At 38.3% G+C, this 22015-nt stretch overlaps 2 protein-coding genes across 8 annotated transcripts in view; both read left to right on the top strand.

The window, feature by feature from the left end:
• Window positions 1–4775, top strand: part of LOC127429031 (rap1 GTPase-activating protein 2-like) — a 51082-nt gene extending 46307 nt beyond the window's left edge. For all 7 annotated transcript variants that reach the window (XM_051677769.1, XM_051677770.1, XM_051677771.1 and 4 more), the window contains one exon: window positions 1935–4775. The gene's annotated coding sequence lies outside the window, so the exon portion shown is untranslated. The remainder of the gene's footprint in view (window positions 1–1934) is intronic.
• Window positions 4776–8143: 3368 nt separating this feature from the next.
• On the top strand, window positions 8144–21454 carry LOC127429033 (nuclear cap-binding protein subunit 3-like). Its single transcript, XM_051677773.1, has 13 exons — window positions 8144–8481; window positions 8962–9027; window positions 9107–9212; window positions 9344–9469; window positions 9608–9739; window positions 10244–10416; window positions 10503–10611; window positions 10794–10893; window positions 14637–14746; window positions 15027–15330; window positions 15489–15697; window positions 19281–19463; window positions 19582–21454. The coding sequence occupies exons 1-13, from the start codon at window positions 8299–8301 to the stop codon at window positions 19875–19877; spliced, it is 2097 nt and encodes a 698-aa protein (XP_051533733.1). The 5' UTR covers window positions 8144–8298; the 3' UTR covers window positions 19878–21454.
• The last annotated feature ends 561 nt before the right edge of the window (window positions 21455–22015 follow it).

Genomic DNA, 22015 nt, shown 5'->3' with positions numbered 1-22015 from the left:
AGTTACAGTGGGGCCTAACTGTCAGTAAAAATTACAATCATATGTCATAATCACAAGTTCCTACAACCCCAATTCCAAAAAATTTGGGACAGTATGAAAAATGCTAATAAAAACAAAAAGGAGTGATTTGTAATTTATATTCACCCTTTGCTATATTGAAAGCACTACAACTACACATTATATGATGTTTTACCTTGTGAATTTCATTGTTTTGTTTTATGTACAGTAATTTCAAATCAGATGATTGCAACACGCTCCAAAAAAGTTGGGACAGTCATGTGTTTACCACTGTGAAACATCACCATTTCTTATAATGGCGCTATTTTTAATTGTTGGTGTATGTAAACATGCACTAGATTGATGTCTTTGACCATTTTGATGCGTTTCCGGCGATGTGCACCTCAATGCAGGATAATACGGTGTGTGCGTCATGTGGATGTGTCTTCAGCATATTTCAGCGTGGATTGTATGATTTTTCGGCTCATATCAGCGTGGATTGCTTGTACGATTCAAGCTTTTTCAAGGAACTGTTATAGAAGGATGGGGCAGTTAAAAACACTATTGGACCCGATCGCAAATAACACTTAAGCATTTAGGCACTGTTTGTTAAGTTTAAAAAGTGGAATTTCCCCCCATTCATCCATTATGTAAGTCTTTAGCTGCACAATTTTATGGGGTCTTCGTTGCCGTATTGTGCACTTCATAATGCACCACACATTCTCAATTGGAGATGGTCAGGACTGCAGGCAGGCCAATCTAGCACCCACACTCTCTGCTTATTCAGCCAGTATGTGGTTTGAAGTTGTCCTGCTGAAAATGCCAGGATGTCCCTGGAAAAGCTAGAGGGCAGTATATGCTGCTCCAAAATTTTAACATATCTGTCTGCATTAATGGTGCCCTCACAGATGTGTGAGTTAGCCATGCCATGGGCACTGACACACCCCTGGCCCATACAGACACTGGCTTTTGGACCTGACACTGATAACAGCTTGGATGGTCCCTTTCCTCTTTGGCCCAGAGAACACGACGGCTGTGTTTTTCAAAAAGTATTTGAAATATGGACTCATCGGACCAAAAAACACGGTTCCACTGTTCCACTTTCCATCTAAGATGAGACCGAGCCCAGAGAAGTCAGCAGCGCTTCTGGACAGTGTTGATGTAGGGCTTCTGCTTTGCATAGGAATGTCTTAACTTGCATCTGTGGATGCAGCGGCGAGTGGTGTTGACTAACAAAGGTTTACTAAAGTAATCCCAAGCCCATGTTCATGATATCCATTACAGATGAATTATGTTTTTAAGACAGTGACATCTGAGGGATCAGAGATCACGCGCATTCAGAAGTGGTTTTCGTCTTGTCCTTTATGCACCAAGATTTGACCAGATTCCTTGAATCTTTTAACTATATTGTGCACTGTATAGGGTGAAATGCCTAAAATCCTTCCAATTTGTCTTTGGGGAACATTGTTCTCAAAGTGCTGAAATATCTATTGGCAAATTGACAAGTCTCGAATGATCCTTGCTCTTGAAGGACTATACTGTTTTTGGAGGCTCCTTATATACTATGACACGATTGCCTCATCTGTTTAACATCTCCTGTTTCTCATCGCCTTGGTATTTTAACTCATCAAATTGTTATTAGTCTTAAATTGCCCGTCTCTGATCTGATTTGAAATTATTGTACATAAAAAAAAATATACATATATATATATATATATATATATATATATATATATATATAGATATATATTCACAAGATAAAACATAATATAATGTTTAGTTGTAGTGCTTTCAATATAGCAAATCCCTCCTTTTTGTTTTTATTAGCATTTTTTTCATACTGTCCCAACTTTTGGGGTTGTATTATGTTAGATGTTTATAGAAGATATTGCTTATTTTGGTATTGACAGCTAACACCTGACACTCTGTTTAATCAGAAAGGAAATGTATAAGAACAGAAGATCAGACACTGTCTGCACCAAGAAGGTGGGAAATTAAAGAGGGACATGCCACACAAGCCTGTGCTCCCAATCTCAATATCACATAAACAAGCATATGAGCATAAGCACAGAGTCAGCACACTGTATGCTCAGATATTTTAATCTGGTACTGACTTTATCTGGCATTTCGGGTTTTTCTGCCTGACAAGGGTAAAACACAGTAACTACGCCAACAATGAAACAGAGAAAAATGGCTTTAAAATGTTTTTTGTTTTATTGTTAATTTTGTAGATATTGCCATTTTTACACTTCGTTTTCTCTGAATCTGAGAATATTTGAGGCAAACCTGCCTGTCACAGGACAGATCATAGTCTAAGAACTAAATTTTGACCAAATGTGTAGTTACTGCATTTTCCCTTTGCATGGCAGTATTGACCTTGCACATTTTGAGAATGTCTTTCACTGGCAACAGCAACATATTGTTGAACGTAATATGTTGTGAGTTACTAAAATGACAAATTTACATGGATCAGAAGCAGTGTTGGGTGTATCCAATTACAAAGTAATAAGTTATTGTAATCTAATAACTTTTTGTCAAAAAAGTAATTTAACATATTGCATTTTAAATTCTTGTAATCAGATTACAATACCTGGCTTTCAGTTAAAGTAATTACTTTTAAATACATTACTTGCACTAAAGTTATATGTATAATACGTTTAAAATATTAATTAATATGTACATCTGTTAGCGTTTCTGTGATAGCTGAAGGGTGTACGACAATGAATGAGGAAGAAATATAGACATTTTTTGAATTTGAGTGGAAAACCAAAAACGTTTCAGTGAAAAGTGATTTAGAAAGTAACTTAAAAGTAAAATAATTAGTAATGTGATTACTTTTTTAGATTAAGTTATCAGTAAAGTAATCTGATTACATTTTCAGAGAAGTATTAAGTCATATGTAGTGGATTACATATTTTGAGTAATTTACTCAACATTGATCATCAGTGCCCAGTTGCATAAAACACCTTAAGTTTTTCCCTTAAAGGTGCAGTATGTAAGATTCAGAAACCCTTGTTATTAATGACACCTGTGGCCATTAAGTGAACTGCAGCCAGCTACCTGTTGCTAGTGCTCGCGCTCGTGCACACAATCCATAGGGACGCGAGCATCGAACAAAACAATGACGTAACGTACAAAGAGACTGAACGTGATTCACTGGCATCATGCTGACAGATGAGGTAGCATAATTAAAATTACACAGTTATGATTGTTTAACTACAAACTTTGAGACTAAACTAAAACTACTTATCAGCTAACATAGCATACCGATACACACATACATCTATATACTACCGAACTATACCTATATCAGGGTCGGTTTTGATCCTCAAAACCGAACAAAGGTCACTCCAGGAATCAAATACCCTGCCGATGTTCACTCTAGTTTTCGCTCGACCAAGATCACGTTCCCGCTTAGCCAGACGGGATTCAGTAGATACATTTTTTATTTTTTTTGGGGCTTACTCTGAGATTGTGTAGGAGTCGGTGTTGTTCTGGGAGCCGGACGTTTGCTGGATTCCATCTCTAAGATAACGTTACCTAGTGTTGCAGTTTGTTGTTGCTGTTGAATAACGGAAGCACTGAGGCAAGGCTCTCGGGAATGCGCATAAATGTCACATCCTTTGGATTTTCCTGGCAAAACCGACCCGTTCCCTTCGCATGAAAATCAGTCTACAGGCTTTAATAGGCAACCTAGGAAGTCCGGGAAGGGCTCATTTTTTAAGTTGTGTTACAAGTCGTTCACACATTGGCAAAAAAAAGGTGAATATTACATGAAAATTGTTACATACTGCATCTTTAAGTAAGTGTGATTTTCCCTTACATAAGGAAATTACATGAGGGCATTGCATATAGTGTAATCCCTTAGACAGTTCTCTTAGCTAAGGGAAACCGTTAAGGAATTTACTACAGTGAGCCAGATTTTACTGTAATAAAATTCTACGGTTACCATGGATACGACATGTCCCTACCTATTTTCAGAAGATCGGAAATGTCCCGACCAACATTTGGGCAATTTTACCACATGGAAAATACTTTAACTTTATAATATGTTTTTATTTTCTTTTAAATGACTATTAAACTTTCTCAGTATCATTATAAATGTGTAAATTGCCCAAATAACAACAAAAAAAAAAAATAATACATTTCCAGCATCTTAAACATTCCACAGCATTTTACAAACTCACAAAATGCACTTGACCAGTCCTATGATTGCACACCTGGGCAGACCTTGACGAAACTGAACACAGTAGTGATTCATTATACATTTTCATTAATAAATGAATCTGGAATGCACTTAAAGTGTTAAAATATGATGGCACGACATTCCATTCCTCTTTAATCTTAAAAAAAAAAAAAAAAAAAAAGTGAAATCCCTGGACATTTGCCCTAAGATCATGCATTGTTTGGAGGTGGTCCTTGCCACTACTGTGTTTTCTGAAACGAAGAGTAGTTTATAACATACATATTGTTAAATAAGACTTGATGTACTCAACTCTTTTGTTGAAATTGGTCGTTTATTGAATAATAATGTGTACATATTAGAAAACCAATAATTACTTTTATTTGTATATATTTGTGCATATTCATGTAACGAAAATGTGCAGAAGAATGAACAATTCTAACGTTTGTCACAAACAGCTTAAATGTGCAACATTTTACACTTTTAGAGATAACTCTATGTTCTGTGTTAATTTATTTCTCTCTGATTGTACTGCATCATGTGTAAAGTTTCTGTCTGACAATGTTGATATTGGTAAATAAAATATTGTATTTTGTATTGGTGTTTATTATATAGAAGTGTCTGTTCCATTGGTGAGTACATACAGTATTTAAGTAGTTGACATTAAATACTTTTGAGAAGTTGACTTCTTACTGTGTGACATGCTATATTCCATCTAAGACTATTTTAAACAGCTTTTCTAATTTTATAAGTATTATGAATGCAGGCTTAAGCTATGACCTCATAGGCTGTTGATTGAGAGACTACAATAAATGTATGTACTTTAAAAAAAAATCATTGTCAGTGCAGGACCATTCTAAATGAATTTGTGAAGGCAAAACATTTTTAAAGTTGTGAAAGAATGTAAACGAAATGTTGATCAGTTACGAGGCCTAATATCTGTACATTCATATACTGTAAATATCTGAATGTATACATTAATTTTCATTTAAATATTAACCTAAATTCTTAATATTGATTTAAAGAAAGTCTATGGACATTATGCTTAAAATTTACCCAAATCTCAAGTCTTGCAGCACATTAAATTCACAGGTGATGTTAAAGGAATGTTCCGGGTTCAATACAAGTTAAGCTCAATCGACAGCATTTGTGGCATAATGTTGATTACCACAGCCCTCCTTTCATTAAAAAAAAAAAAAAAAAGGTATAATCTTGGTTCCAGTGAGGCACTTACAATTGAAGTGAAAGGGATAGTTCCCCTAAAAATGAAAATTCTCTTATCATTTACTCACCCTCATGCCATTCCAGATGTGTATGACTTACTTTCTTCTGCTGAACACAAATAAAGATTATTAGAAGAATATGTCAGCTCTGTAGGTCCACAAAATGCATGTGAATGATGACCTGGGGCCGGTTTCAACTAAAAACGTAAAACTTTGTATGCGTTTTGGCTGTTCGTTTACACAACAACGGCATTTTGTGGCCTGAAAACATAAACTTTTGAAAATGGGTTTCAAAGTGCAAGTTTTGGAAACTATGCCGTTATCGTCTCCGTGTAAACTTCTCTTCAGAAGCGATCCAGTTGGTTCTGGGTGAGAACAGACCAAAATGTAACTCTTTTTTCACTGTAAATCTTGACAGCAGTCTCCTTGGCGATCATGATTTCAAGCTCGATTACACTTCCTATAGCGTCATCTAGCACTCTGCGCATAGAGATACATACGTAGATGCCTCATTCGGCTGGTTCGGATACGTTAACAGCGGTACCATCTTGGAAAGGTCAACAAGGAGAGCTGTTTGAATGTAAGTGAATGGAGAAGAAGCCTCAGACTGCTGCATAAACTGCTTTTGTGTGGAAATAGTTCATGTAATGAATTGACTGACTGGGTGCTAATTTTCAGTATGTTTGCCATGATATTTTCATTTGTAGAGGACTTTATGTGCAGTTTGCTACGGGGCAAAAAACTGTTTTAGAAGTGAAGTCAGGATAATCTGAAAGTTGGCTGGAAAAGACAATAGACTTTTGCAGACCTTATTTACATTCATGTGTTGATGACAGCTATTGACCTATCCAGTATGGCGTATGCGCCGACGTATTGCGGTCCATAGAAACAGCTGCTAATAACGTATATACAATATATATCTATGATTCTGTGCACGTGTCAATCAGTAGGAAGTGTAATCGAGCTTGAAATCATGATCGTGCCTAGAGACTAAAATGACAAGATGTACACTGGCGGCCAAAAGTTTGGAACAATGTACAGATTTTGCTCTTATGGAAAGAAATTGGTACTTTTATTCACCAAAGTGGCATTCAACTGATCACAATGTATAGTCAGGACATTAACAACATGAAAAATTACTATTACAATTTGAAAACAAATTTCAGAACTTCTTAAACTACTTCAAAGAGTTCTCATCAAAAAATCCTCCACGTGCAGCAATGACAGCTTTGCAGATCCTTGGCATTCTAGCTGTCAGTTTGTCCAGATACTCAGGTGACATTTCACCCCACACTTCCTGTAGCACTTGCCATAGATGTGGCTGTCTTGTCGGGCACTTCTCACGCACCTTACAGTCTAGCTGATCCCACAAAAGCTCAATGGAGTTAAGATCCAGAACACTCTTTTCCAATATCCATGTTTCTTTGCTCACTCTAACCTTTTCTTTTTGTTTTTCTGTTTTAAAAGTGGCTTTATCTTTGTAATTCTTCCCATAAGGCCTGCACCCCTGAGTCTTCTCTTTACTGTTGTACATGAAACTGGTGTTGAGCGGGTAGAATTCAATGAAGCTGTCAGCTGAGGACATGTGAGGTGTCTATTTCTCAAATTAGAGACTCTGATGTACTTATCCTCTTGTTTAGTTGTGCATCTGGCCTTCCACATCTCTTTCTGTCCTTGTTAGAGCCAGTTGTCCTTTGAAGACTGCAGTGTACACCTTTGTATGAAATCTTTTTTGCCAATTTCAAGCATTGTATAGCCTTCATTCCTCAAAACAATAATTGACTGATGAGTTTCTAGAGAAACCATTTTTGACCTAATATTGACCTTAAGACATGCCAGTCTACTGCATACTGTGGCAACTCAAAAACAAACACAAAGACAATGTTAAGCTTCATTTAATGAACCAAATAGCTTTCAGCAGTGTTTGATATAATGGCAAGTGATTTTCTAGTACCAAATTAGCAATTTAGTATGATTACTCAAGGATAAGGTGTTGGAGTGATGGCTGCTGTCTAGATTTGATCAAAATGACTTTTTTCAAATAGTGATGGTGCTGTTTTTTACATCAGTAATGTCCTGACTTTACTTTGTGATTAGTTGAATGCCACTTTTGTAAAATAAAGTACCAATTTCCTTCCGAAACAGCAAAATCTGTACATTATTGCAAACTTTTGTCCACCAGTGTAAATGTTAAATAGGAGTTATATTTTGGTCTGTTCTCACCCAAAACCAACTGGACTGCTTCAAGAGACATTGATTCAATCACTTGCTTTTGGATTACTTTTATGCTGCGCTATCTCCTTTTTGGAGCGTTACAGTTCTGATCACCATTCACATGCATTGTATGGACCTAAAAAATTTCGTTTGTGTTCTGCTGAAGAAAGAAAGTCATTCACATCAGGGATGACATGAAGGTGAGTAAATGATGAGAGCATTTTTATTTTTTGGTGAACTATCCCTTTAACTGGTATTAAACCCGGAATATTCCTTTAAGACAAGGTTTTACAAAAGGGGAAACCCCTCTAATGACATTAAATACAATTTAAATGTAACTATTTCAAGGATGGTTTTAATTTCGGTGATAAAATTACTTAGTTAACTTCTACAAGTATGGTTGGAATAAGTCGGAATGCCCATACTAATTTACATTTTAATCGTCTATTCCATTGGCATTTGACTTTGTGTGTCTCATTTGTTGCACACTAAACATGAATGTTAAATCAATAATATTTAATCTGTTTAATTCCAGCAGGGCGGGTGAGCAACCCGCCTCCTAATCCAATGCTCGCGCAGGGTGGTTTGAGTACGGCGAGCTCGAGAGCAGTGTGTTAGCTCAGCCAGCGTGAGGGTTAGCCGTTAGCCGATAGCTGATAGCTCATATCACAGCAGGCGATCATGGCGGCGGTGCGCAGCCTGCGGGTGTCTGTAAAGTCCGACAGCGCGTCCGAACGGTCAGAGTCAGTCTCGGAATCAGACTCTGATCGAGATGCCCGTGAAGCGGAGCCCATGGAGGTGGAGGAGGGAGAGCTGGAGCTGGAGTCCATTTCTGTTCGCCGAAGTTTAAAGGAGCTGTTGCCGGTGAGTTATCCTGTAGGCCTCTTTCAAACCACGGCCTCGCGTGATGAAGGAAGCTGACGGCTGGTGCAGCCGATGCGTTGTTGAGTTCAGGGAGAGGACGGTTGCAGCCCTTAGCCAGCTAAATTTAGCTTTCTTCTTGACATTTTATAGTAGTGGGTTTTGGCTATAGTTATGATGTGTTATGCACCATTTTTTAGCAATGTTTGTCTAATTTATAGGAACAGTTTGTGCAGGGAGCTTGTTTTGAAACTGATTGAAATCTGTGGGCCAAGTTTCCTGAACAGACTTTTCATTTGGCGCAATGTTTTTCCTTGATTGTTGGACCAATAGTTAATCAATTATTCTGGTGAATATGACAGTCCGAGGCTGTTTATAAGCATACAGATAACCTTACGAGCTTTCACTTAATGACTGCCAAGTTAAGACTTCATGTTGTCCTTTTGATGCTCATATGAGTGATTTCAGACTGTCTATCCACAGGACACCAGTAGACGGTATGAAAATAAGGCTGGTACGTTTATCACTGGAATTGATGTCACTTCCAAGGTAAGTGAAGATAGTACTCTGATTGTGTGAAAATCAGCCTGCAGTGAACATCTTGTTCACCACGTTTGTACATGTTTAGGAGGCCATTGAGAAAAAGGAGAAACGAGCAAGAAGATTTCATATTCGAGCAGAGGAGAATCTGCCGCAGAGAAATGTCGTCCTGGACAGAGAGGTTGTGAAGGAAGGTAGGAAATCTTACACAGTGTGGCTGTATCTGCATCTGCAAGCCTTCATCTTGACCCATTTGAATTGTTTTGTTTACATGTGTAGGTTGTTTAACTACCTGTAATGATGATATGTTTATCTCACTCTTTAGCTATCCCAAAGGTGCGTCTAGAAGCCCTGCACATGAGTGGTGTAGATGACATGAGCACTCAAGATATTTTTGGCTACTTTAAAGAGTACCCGCCTGCCCACATTGAGTGGATAGATGACACTTCCTGTAAGTTCATCCTTACAAAAACAAACATGTGATATCATTACCACAGTTTTATAGTAATGCATTTGTTGAAAGAGGCAAAGTTTTGATTTAAACTTGGACTGCGGTGCTTTTAGTCAAATCACATGCTTCTGTTTCCAGGCAACGTGGTGTGGCTAGATGACATCACTCCAGCCAGAGCTCTCATTAACTTGAGTCGGATGCCGGACAAAGAAGAGGTCACAAATGCAGACAGCTCAAAACCCTCTGAACTTCCAGTACAGCCACAGAAAGGTTTGTCGTCTCATTATTAACATTCCTGTTATTTCACTGTCACCTAGAAATAGACACTGTGTTCCATCAGCCTTTTGAATGATTTAGTTCAGGGTCAAATGTCTTGAAATCAGTAATAGATATATATATTTTTGGCTATTTTGAGAAATCAGCATTGGCTGTAACCGTCCCCAATTGGCCGATTAACAAGTGGTCATTCCTCCAAAATCTTTGACTGCCTTGTCAGTGGATATTGCACATTTTCTATTATCAAATCATTTTAGGGAATTTTGATTAAATATTTATGCTATATGTGTTGAAATTCAGCAATTTCTCTAATATAAAATTTATATATGAAATTTAAAAATAGCAACATTTCTGAATTATATATATTATATATAAAATATATATTAGGCATTATATCAACCATTGGCAATTAAAAAAATCCATATTGGTCAACCACTACTTAGAATCTTGTATTAATTTCACTTTGTGGCTGACCATGATGATCATTTACTTTCCCAGCCAGACAAAACCATGCCTCTGATGATGATGAGGAGGAGGAGGAGGAAGAAGGTGTGGTAGATGATGATGATGAAGTTGTGAAAGCAGACAAGAGCAAGAGCAGTGATGGCAGTGAGGGTAAGGCTAGCGACATTGAAGAGGAGACGGAGAAGAAGTCACAGGAAACCACAGAGGTATATAAGAAATGGTGACATCCTTAAGTCAGATTTTGAGGGATCATTTTCATATCCCTTTTTTGTATTTGATCTTTTTATCCCAGACAGAGCTGCTATCTCAGACAGAGCGAGAATCTCTTTTTCGGAACGATTTGCGACCCACAATCAAGCCCTTCAAAGGCAACAAACTGTTCTTGCGCTTTGCCACCCATGGTGAGAAAACGAGTTGAGCCTGTTGGTCATTTCCTACATATGTAGAAATAGTTGCTCTTAATTACTGCATGCTTGTGTTGTTGAAGAATAGACTGTCTATAATGTGTACCTTTTAAAGACACTTGTCAAAAGTTAAAAAGATCTGTGCATATTGTGACTGTTGGCTGTTGTTTTTCTGTCAGATGACAAAAAGGAGTTAGGTGCAGCAAGGAGAAGTCGATACTATATGAAATATGGGAATCCAAATTATGGCGGCATGAAAGGCATTTTAAGTAATTCTTGGTAAGAATAACTTGAATTTGTTTGCAGAGAAGGCCCTGCTGAAAACATATCAATTATACCGGCCCAAAACCAGTATTTGGACACTTAAGCTTAACTTAAAAAAACCAAGTGGAATCTGCAATCAAACGATGCGAGTCCTTTTCTTACAATTAACTGCACTTTTCTTAGCCATTTCTGCAATAAACTCTTACCAACGGGTCCCAAGGTCATTTTTAGTGTTGAAGTTAGTTCCTTTTACATTAACACGGCCACAGGTGTAGTTCATTACATTAACGATCAGCATGTTCTAAGTCTAAGTCTGCCGTTTTCAAGCGTTTTCTAAAAGTTGCTCGTCCACCCTGAAATGTATGAAAACTCTTAAATTCCCTTACTGCGTATGTGAAAAATCACCGTTCCATGTGCGGTCTGAAACGCAATTGTTCTCGTGTTCTATCTCCGGACAGCATTTACGAGTAAACTTCCCATCGCCTTTGAAGGAATACAATGTGTAGCTTATACAAAATAACAACGCTAACAAAGTGAATTGCAGGCACAACAACACTGCTACAACATGGGCTGCCATCTTGATTGTTTTGGGTTGAATGGAACACATGACAACAAATACTTCATCGTTTTCAGATATCTCCGTTTTCCCTGTCCACAATACAACGCGAAAATTGCGTTTTCAAATGTATTCACTTGGGAGAGTGTTTTCAAAAAGCTCTGTTTTCCCTGTCAAAAACGCGTCTCAGTGTGGACAGAAGGCCAAAACATAGCAAGATGCGTTTTCAGACGGATGTGGCTTAAGTTAGACGGCCAAAAAGTGTCCAAATATTTTCTTAATTTCGAACAGTTGATCAATTGTTTTGTCAGTTTAAAACAGGGGTGGGCATCTATTTTGGTACAAGGGCCACATCGGGTTTCAAGTAGTGCACGGAGGGCCACATTGTACTCCTTTTGCGATACAATGTTCCGCATTGATTTGGTTCTTGTATCGTTTAAGCTCAGATTCTCAAATTTTCTGAAGTGTATACACCGATCAGCCACAAATTTTTTATTTTTTTTTAAAGTCTCCCCAATTTGGAATGCCCAATTCCCAATGCGCTCTAAGACCTCGTGGTGGCGTAGTGACTCGAGTGGTGGAGGACAAATCTCAGTTGCCTCCGCATCTGAGACCGTCAATCCGCGCATTTTATCACGTGGCTGGTTGAGCGCGTTACCGCGGAGACGAAGCACATGTGGAGGCCCACACCGTTCTCCGCTGCATCCATGCACAACTCGCCATGCGCCCCACCAAGAGCAAACCACATTATAGCGACCACGAGGAGGTTACCCCATGTGACTCTGCCCTCCCTAGCCACTGGGCCAATTTGGTTGCTTTGGAGACCTGGCTGGAGTCACTCAGCACGCCCTGGATTCGAACTCGCAACTCCAGTGGTTGTAGTCGCCGTCTTTACTTGCTGAGCTACCCAGGCCCCCGATCAGCCACAACATTAAAACCACCTGCCTAATATTGTGTAGGTCCCTCTCGTGGCGCCAAAACAGCACCAATTCGGAGTAAATTCTAGAGACTGTTGTGCATGAAAATCCCAGGAGATAAGCAGTTACAGAAATACTCAAACCAGCCCGTCTGGCACCAACAATCATCCATGCGATTATCTAATCAGCCTATCGTGTGGCAGCAGTGCAGTGCATAAAATCATGCAGATACAGGTCTGGAGCTTCAGTTAATGTTCACATCAACCATCAGAATGGGGAAAAAATGTGTCTCAGTGATTTGGAACGTGGCATGATTGTTGGTGCCAGAAGGGCTGGTTTGAGTATTTCTGTAACTGCTGATGATCTGGGATTTTCAAGCACAACAGTCTCTAGAATTTACTCCGAATGGTGCCACAAACAAAAAACATCCTGTGAGCGGCAGTTCTGTGGACGGAAATGCCTTGTTGATGAGAGAGGTCAACAGAGAATGGCCAGACTGATTCATCTCAGAAGCTGGTTGGTGCTGTTTTGGTGGTACGAGGTGGACTTACACAATATTAGGCAGGTGGTTTTAATGTTGTGGCTGATCGGTGTATGTGACTAATGGGACTATTCTGCAATTGCCTGAAGTATTGTATTGCTCTACAAAGGTAGATACTTTTCTGTCAGCCATTAAAAAAAACTGAAAGGCTGAGCATAATTATAAATTATTTATTTTACCATCTCTAGCTCCCTGGTAATTTATTATTCAATTTAAAACTCTACATCAGGGATCCGTTTAAAAAAATAAAATAAAATTGTAGAACTTTTAATGTTTGTCGCAAAGCAGGCCAGTTTACTTATTTTATTCTCAAAACATTACCCCTTTACGCATTAAAAGTGTCATGATGTGGGTCTCGTCAATAGTTTGTCCGCCAATGGTTTGGTTTCCATTTAGCACACAACTGAATAAAACCGGCTGCATGACTATGATAAATTATTACTGCAAGAGTTAAATTCAAATACAGGTGCAAGGGACTTCAACATTCTAAATTGCACAAATAAAAAATACAAATTTGTCTCCCACTTGCTTTTGCTGGCATGTCAATGATTACCCCTCTGCATGTCAGTGATGCCTAGATCTATGTTTATATTTTATTAAAGTTCATCACTGAGGTTTGCCTGCAAAATTAGTAGCACCAAACAGCACAAGCAGCCTCAAGAATCGACACAGAGTGGCTGTATAACGCTTTTCCTTGAGCAGAATATCGCACTAGAGATCGCTATGTTTGTTCAAAAGGGAAAGCGAGCGCTAGAAAGAGCGCACTCCCATGCATGGTTGCCAGATTGCACAAAATAAGCATAACATTAGGCAGAATATTTCTAATTTGCTCAAGTATAAATCTCTTATTGGGGGGTTGCACCTCTGATCTGGCAACCCTGAGCATGTTAAATGCTCTCGGAGGTGCGTTAGGTCCCAATGCAAGATAACTGAAATATCCAATGAAAAAACGCTTGTAGGATAAATGAGCTATGGGCCAGATTAAACCATATGGAGGTCCGTATCCGGCCCACCGGCCGTAAGTTTCCAGTGTCTGGTTTAAAACCTAAAAAACATGTGGTTGTGCTATCTTTTGTTACATAAATGCCACTTGGTTTTATGTTCTGGTATTTATTGCAATGGCATTTCATACATAATTAAGTGTGACTTAAAGGCCAAAGTATACTTCAGCATTGCTGATCAGAACAGTATGCATGACGCAGATTTCGTCATCAGCACAGTCCGCATGCTGCCCAGAATTTTGAGAAGGATATAGCTGCAGTCAGAGCTCCAAAAAGGGGAGGGAGTTCCGAACTGGCAGCAAAGATGTAGGGAGCCCACTAACTGTGTGTGGAAGTGGCGCCCACTTTTGGAGTAATGCTGCCTCCTTTTGGAGTAACCCCACCCTCTTTTGGAGATTCTGTCCCCATTTGAAGGTCTCTGGCCTGTAGCTATACACACTTGAGTATTTCTCGGCACGTGGACAGTCCTCTTCTGCGCATGCGCCTGCCGTTGACTGTACTAAAAGAGTATCACAAAGCAGTTGTAGAGTGCATGCGTTGAACGTGTTCATAATTGCTCGCTATCAAAAGAGAATGCTTTGAAAAGCAATGTGGTCGACCGGGCGCAAGCCAATATGGAATGCAGAAAAATGAAGTATACCTTAAGTGTCTTAAGTGTCCCAATACTTTTTGAGGCCACTGTTTAATTCTCCTTGAATTGTGTGCTTTGTATTGAGTTGTATGGCTGCTGTCCGTTTCTGTAGGAAACGGAGATATCACACGCGAAGAATCCAGCGTGACGTTCTGAAGACCAAAAAGTCTCTAATTGGAGACAGCATGGGACACACCCCACCCTACACTCATCGACACTCTGGTAGGGGGAAAATGTCTCTTAAATGAAATGCATTCTTTCCTTGTTAGGGTTTTTTGGTCTTATTTTAGCATGTCAGGCACCGAGCTGGTCACATTCAGTGCCACACAGGATGTAAAAAATATATTGAAAATTGGAGGGAACCAAATTTAGAAGTTTAAAAATTGGTCATTGAGGGGGATATTTATCATTGTTACAGCCCTGCTCGCTTGTAGGTACTTTATTATGGAAGTACTAGTTCACTGACATTTCATCTGTACACGGGCTTTTTCTAATTTCTTAGCTGATCTGGTGAACTTGCCAGAAGAGCCAATAGAGGAAGAGGAAGAAGAGGAAGATGGAGAAGAGGACATGGATGCTGATGATAGAGTGGTGGAGTACAGAGATCGAGGAGACAAGGAACGGGGACCACAGCTCGCTGAAGGGGGTCTGCGCAGTCGTTTAGGAGACCCGTCACCTGGCTCTTCAGATTCAGATGAGATGGACTATGACCTGGAACTGAAGATGATCTCAACGCCTTCCCCCAAAAAGAGCATGAAGATGACAATGTATGCTGATGAGGTGGAAACCAACCTTCGCAGTCTTCGGTGAGTGAAGGATCCTTTTTAGAGTCCTTCACTGGGTCCTGGTGTAAGGAGATTGGAGATTCAATCCTTTCATATTTCTTTTTGAGAACTGATGATTATAATTGTTAATTTTTATGAACATTCCTAAATTAACAATCATGAATTTTCCACTTTCTTAGAAACTCCATACGAAGTGACACAAGTAGCAGTGTTAAGAGTCGCATTGGTAGTGGTGGTAGTAGTGGTGGAAGTTGTGACGGAGGAGGTGGCTCATCCAAATCTATATCAGACAAAGTGACCGATGTGAGGCAGTTACTGGAGGAGAAGAGGCAGGGACTCTCTCAACAGAGATCGCGCCCCCCAGTGGTGGCTTCTAGTGGCAAGACTGGTTAGACTCCCATCTATTATGGATTGATTAAATTTTTTAAAGATAAGTTCACCCAAAAATGAAAATTCTGTCATCATTTATTCAAAGTTTTGCAGACTCTCTAAGCTGCTTATTCCCATATAATAAAAGTGAAAGGAGATAGACACTATGAAGCTCCAAAAAATTACAAAAAGCACCATTAAAGTATTGTAAATGTAGTCCATACGTCTCATGATCTAAACTGCCATGTTTTCAGCAGTCATATGTTGGGTTTTGTTTGAGGAACAGACATTAATCACTGATTCCCCATTGTGGTTCAGAATATTCAAATTTGCCTTGATGCAAAAGGTAATAATACATGCAACAACAAATGGCGTTTGACGTCAAACCTTGCATGACACATTGATGGTTCGTAATTTTTATTTTTGGGTGTACTATTGGTTTTAACTTTTTATGATGAATTGATGGCCACAGCATTGCAATTAATCAGGGTTCCCACTCGTCCTAGAAAACTTGGAATTTTGCGGTGCAGTTTTCCAGTCATGGAAAAGTCATGAAAAATTCGAAAAAAACATAAATATCCTGGAAAATAATTATTTGTCCTGGAAAATATTTTGGTATAATAGAACTGTTTGACTGTGTTGCTAACAAGGTTTTTGTTACATGCACAAAAACATGGTACCTATTAGGGATGTGCGGAACAACTAATTTCACTGACGTTTAAACAAAATTTTTGGAGTCGACTGGTCTTAAAAACTAAGAAATTATCAGAAAACAGTCAAAAAACATTGTGTTTATGTGGCCATTTAAAATACTTATTCCATTCCATCAACAGCCAAATCCAATTCTAAATTCCGCTGAAAAGGGGCATTTATCTGTGACGTGCTTGCCTTGAATTATGATCGTTGTACATTAAATATAGAACATGACGCAATCGCTGAATCAGTTTTAGAGAAAACAGGCATATTTATTGAAAACAATTGATTGAATAGTGCAGGACCAATAGAGCAACCCTAATAGCCTGTTCTTAACAGAATTCATCAAATAAAAGTTATTGAACATATCAAAACAGTCAGTACATTGTTTAAAATATTTAACAGATATGCCAAATCTATGAGATAGAAAAAATGCACTGAAAAGTTGCACGTATTTCACGACGTGCATTAGTCTATGATCTAATATGACAGCTGTTCATTTAGGAATGTTTACCAATAACAGTTACGATGTAAAAAAAATAATATCTAGGATGGAAATAAATAGGCCTGTGAGAAATGTACAATAAACCTAATGAATTGTTCTAAACCTGACGTGCACACAGAATAAAAGATAGTTTAACCAGTTAAGCAGTCGGCACATCGTTTCAAATAACCTTCATGATCAGCAGGGTAAAAAAGTCACAACAAGCCTAAAATAGTCTTTTTCTAGGCTACTTAATCAAAAGCATACATTTTTGATGAGCAAAATTTACATGTCTACATGGTTCGGTGAAAGACGGGACCTGACTCACCTGAGGGGATTATCCTATACTTAGGATGCAAGCACGCACAGATTTAGAGAAGACTATGAAAACGTGAAAACATCCATAGCAACTTGCAAGTCAGTGTTTCAGAAATTTGCTTCCTGCACCACCACCGACGTGATTTCTATAACTACTTTGCTGATCTTGCGAGACGACATTTATCTGTGCGTGCTGCGAGTGAGAAAGGGAAGAAACAGGCGTAGCCTGAGGTGAAATTTAAACTTGTATCCATCTTCTCCAGATATCCTCTTTTTAATAATATTTGTATTATTAATTGTATTTAAAATGTGTAACATTAATATGCCAGTAATTTAAGCACAGCCTTTGTAATAATATAAAACCAAATGTAAATATGTAAAAATATTGAACAGTTTAATGTGGAAAAATATTGACCAACTAGTAATTTCAGTGTCGACAAGCAGCATCAGAACCATTTAGTCGACTAGCCTCACACATCCCTAGTGACTATCGGGACTCCGAATAGGTGTCAAATACGCAAATTTGTATTGTTTTGTCACTGCCAGCAGCTGCGCATTGTGATAACTGTCATGAAAAAATCCCTGTTACGTACATTATCTACTCATCTGCTGTCATCTATGCTTTCCTCTGATGAAATAGTTAAAGTATTGATATAGTACAAAATAAGATTTTTCGTTCCAACATCACTGTTGTGTTAACCACAAAAACATTTGAGTTATAAACATTAAAAGTGCAAGTGATGCGCACTTCAAAATAAATCTGTGAAGCCAGATGCTCATACACTGAAAACACTTGAAGTGCACAGCACATAAAGTCTATGTATTTATTTAATTAAAGCTACACTATGTAACTTGGCCCTCTAGCGGTTACAAAATAAAACTGCACGTGTCTTGCGGAAGAACATTGTTTTGGTAATGACGTAAGTTGTGCTTCGGCTCTGCGCGGATGAATGTGGTTCAAGGCACCGGTGTTCACAAGGATACAGGGCATCTTATCAGAGCAAATGGACAAATAAATAGCGAAAAAAAGAAAAAGACGGATATCCGAAAACATGTCATCTGAGCAGGTAAGTGCCATATCTTATGCTGTTGTTTTGACTTATTGGAAACATATTTTGAAATAAATGACGTTACAAAAGTTAGGCAATATACGTTAACATTAGACATAATGATTGCTAGTCTGATGAGGTCAAACGCTGTAAAGTTTTTATAACTGTAGGATATTCCGGCCAAATAGGCCACGGTAGTAACTAATTTATAGATTGTCATTGTTACCAACCAGTGGTCAACATCATTTCAACACTCACTTGTCCTTGGTCAAGTGAAAAACTCTGCACCGATTACAGTATAATTAATGTATTTCACTACACACAGATTACACAACTATACATAAACCATATCAATAAAATATCTTACCTGTTGAGTAAGAAAAATCTCTGGGTTGCTTTTAAATCCTTTCAGATCTCGGAGTTGTCTCTACCTCTGAAAAGCCAAGCCGAGGTTGATTCGGGTTTTATTACGGACTCTGTTGCTTTCGCTTTTTGCTTGTAGACTCTGCTCTGTTTGGGGATTCTTTGTTTTTACAACTGGTGATTCCCTGGAGGTTTGCCGTTTTTAATGATCCATAGTGAATTTTTCCTCGTTCGTTGTGACAAACTTTCAGCTTCCCATACACGCACTAGAGTAGCCGGATCTTATTTTCTTTGTGTACAGATATGAAAATCCGTCCCGACCGCTCTAAAATATAAATCATTATTATAGGTTTATCAAAGTGTATTTGGGTAAAGACATAGTTTGGAAGGTGGATTTTTGTTGCACTGTCTCATTAATAACATTTTGTTATTTTTAACCAAAAAAAGTTACATAGTGTAGCTTTAAATCAAAACTTCATAGGGATTAATAATCACACCATGTAGCGAACTGCTTACCTTGAGGTGAGAAACTACTGTTCAAAACACATTAAAACGCCAAAATAAACGCTTGATTTAAATGGATGCATGTATTTTTGCTTAAATAATACACTTGTTGGGCACATAAAATGTCCTGTAAAATTGTGCCTTGAAAAGAGTGGGAACCCTGATGACTCTGTTTGTTATTCTCTCCACAGATGTGAGACAAAGATTAGGCAAGAGGCCACACTCTCCAGAAAGACAGCGCTCTGTCTCTCCTGTCATTTCTAGGAGCACAGTTTCTCGGAGAGAGCCTTTGACAGATGTGCGCAGCAGACTTGGTGTGGCTAAACAAGATAGCCGTGGCCTCTCCTCAGAGTCCTCAAAAGATAAGAAAACAGGTACACACAAAATAAATGCTGATCTTCTTAGTTTCAACTAATGTCACAAATCTCTTCACATTCAGTTTTCTGATCATTTGGCTGGAAACTTCTGATTCTCAATGTATGTGTGTTCCAGGGGGCTTGTGGAGTCGCCTTGGCCCATCTCACAAGGACGGTTGCGACAATCACAAGGTTTCTTCACGAGCATCTTCTTCAAGAGAGATACGACGACGCGATAATGTGGAATCTGATAGAGTTGACGAAGAAGCTGATGAAGAGGACGACTCTCAGCTGCAGAAGGTGTGGGGAGCAATGATAAAAAAAAAGGAGCAGCAGTCCACCAAGATGAAAAAAAGCCGCCTGGACAACCTGCCCTCACTGCAGATCGAGATCAGTCGAGACAGCAGCAACGGCTCGGACAGTGACTCCTGAGTGACTCCTACTGTAGGTGGAAGAAGTGTGGGAAATGGAGAAATTATGGCATATAAAATAAAGTGGAGGGGAGTTGGAGAACATCTCTGATAGACTGGGCCAAGGGACTGTAAAATCTAATTAGTTAAACTTACTTAAAGCATGTAAACTGTTTGCCTTAAAAAATCTAAGTAAAATGTACTTATTTGGCAGTAAATTTACTTATTTGGCTCAAGTGAACTAGGAATAGTCCACTTCATCCAAATAAATATATATATATTTTAAGGCTATTGGTTTCCTCACTTAAGTCAACTTATTACATTTTACAGTGATGTATACTTAAACATTCCCACCTCTTGCCTCTCTACAGACTTTGCAGGTGTTCTCCTTAGATCTCTATCCAAGAAATGTATTGAGTATGAGAGAGTTATTTGGAGAGAAAAAAAAGGATGGTGAGGTTTTTTTTTTTTTTTTTTTTTTTTTGTCATTTCAACGAAAGGGCAGTGATGGAAAAAGCCCTTGTGTGTTTCTTTTCAAAAGAAAATGTTAAGATTGGTTGTTGTATTTAACATGTATTGAGGGCCGGTTTAATTGTATGGTGATGCACCAGATTGATATGAGTTGATGTAGTGGCTGGAAGAGCAAGCTATGTAAAAGGGTGTCTGTTGTTAGCAATACAGTTTTCTTAAGCTTGTCAGTGTCAATGACAAGTTAATGGGTGGTTGACTTTGTGTTTCACTGGTGCAAGCCATATTAATGCATGGACTGGACCTGGATGGATCAGTGCTTTAATTTACTCAGCCCTGTGAGATGGGTGCATACTGTAGCCAAGCTAATGATAATTTTTCCCACAGGAAATTCCATAAATATGTGATCAGTGAAACAAGATTTCATTAGGAAAAAGTATTGTATGTTAAATAAACATCCAATTTTTTTTGTAACTTTTTTTTTTTTTTTTTTTTTTTTTTTTACATTGAATTAGGTCACAAACAAGTTGGTACTCTAGAAACTGATGTTGTATATTATACAAGAGTTCCGATGCTTGAATCTGATTGGACAAGCAGTATTCCTAGAGTGCTGAAATACAGTCCAACAGCACTGGGATGCTTCACTATTTGTATCACTCCACTTCTCTGTGTTCCTGGCTTTCCAATTAGTGGTAGGAATTTTGATTCATCGTTCATTTTGACTTCTTTCCCTGATTTGTCCATTGACCATTTCTGGAGATTGCATATTTACTCCAGAAGGTGGTGACAAATGAGCATCTATTATGTTATGAGCTGGTCCAGATGGAATCTGTGGAATTTTTTTGGCATTTTCTGAGCTGATTTTGTTGGAAATTCTGCAAAATGGATGCAAACATGATAAAATGTCTTAAACAGAGTTCAAATTTACTACTGTAGTGGTTGCTAAAAGCTAAATGAAATCCTCTAAAATATGTAATAAACACACATGGGGCAGGGGATGCGTGGAAAATTGTGAATCTGCAAAGTTTTCTGCAGAATTCTGCACGCACAGATTCCATATGGGCCTGGCTAAGTAATTTAATGATTGATTTAACTATTTCATTAAAAACAAAACAGAGTAGTTCCAGACCAGAGGATGAGAACAGAGTTTTGCTTGATGCTTTAGCTTCTTTTGTAACTATTTTTACTGGTGAAGAAAAACTGCACAAACTAACTGCCCAGTTTTTGTATGGGTGTTTCGCCAAACATTATTACATACTCGGGTGTTTAGAGACCCGGTACGTATATCTGTAGCAAATGGATCTACAAAATGTCCATGTAGTATCAAATTAGAAAAAAATAGAATAGAATATATTCTGATATATTTTTGTTTTATTTTTCATATATCAAAGAGATGCAAAAAATATAGAACAGGATTCATTACTTCCACACTGAAATTTAATGAGTCGCAACTGGCTGTCAAACATACCGAGCTACACATATTTATTTTCTCAGGCACTTATAAAGTCTAACTAGATGCACAACTTACATAATTTCAGTAGTACACCCAAATGACAATAGCCAAATCCTACTGTTCATGTGTTACACTTGTTTACTTCCACATTGTTTCTTTAAGTAGCAAAGTCAAATGTAAATCAAGTCAATCACTGAAACAACAGCGCCACTTTGAGTAAGAAATAGCATGTATTATAT

The sequence above is a fragment of the Myxocyprinus asiaticus genome, chromosome 38, assembly GCF_019703515.2.
Source record: "Myxocyprinus asiaticus isolate MX2 ecotype Aquarium Trade chromosome 38, UBuf_Myxa_2, whole genome shotgun sequence".
In the NCBI taxonomy this organism is placed as follows: Eukaryota; Metazoa; Chordata; class Actinopteri; order Cypriniformes; family Catostomidae; genus Myxocyprinus; species Myxocyprinus asiaticus.
Note: the sequence above shows the minus strand (reverse complement) of the source record. Positions and strands in the feature narration are given on the sequence as shown.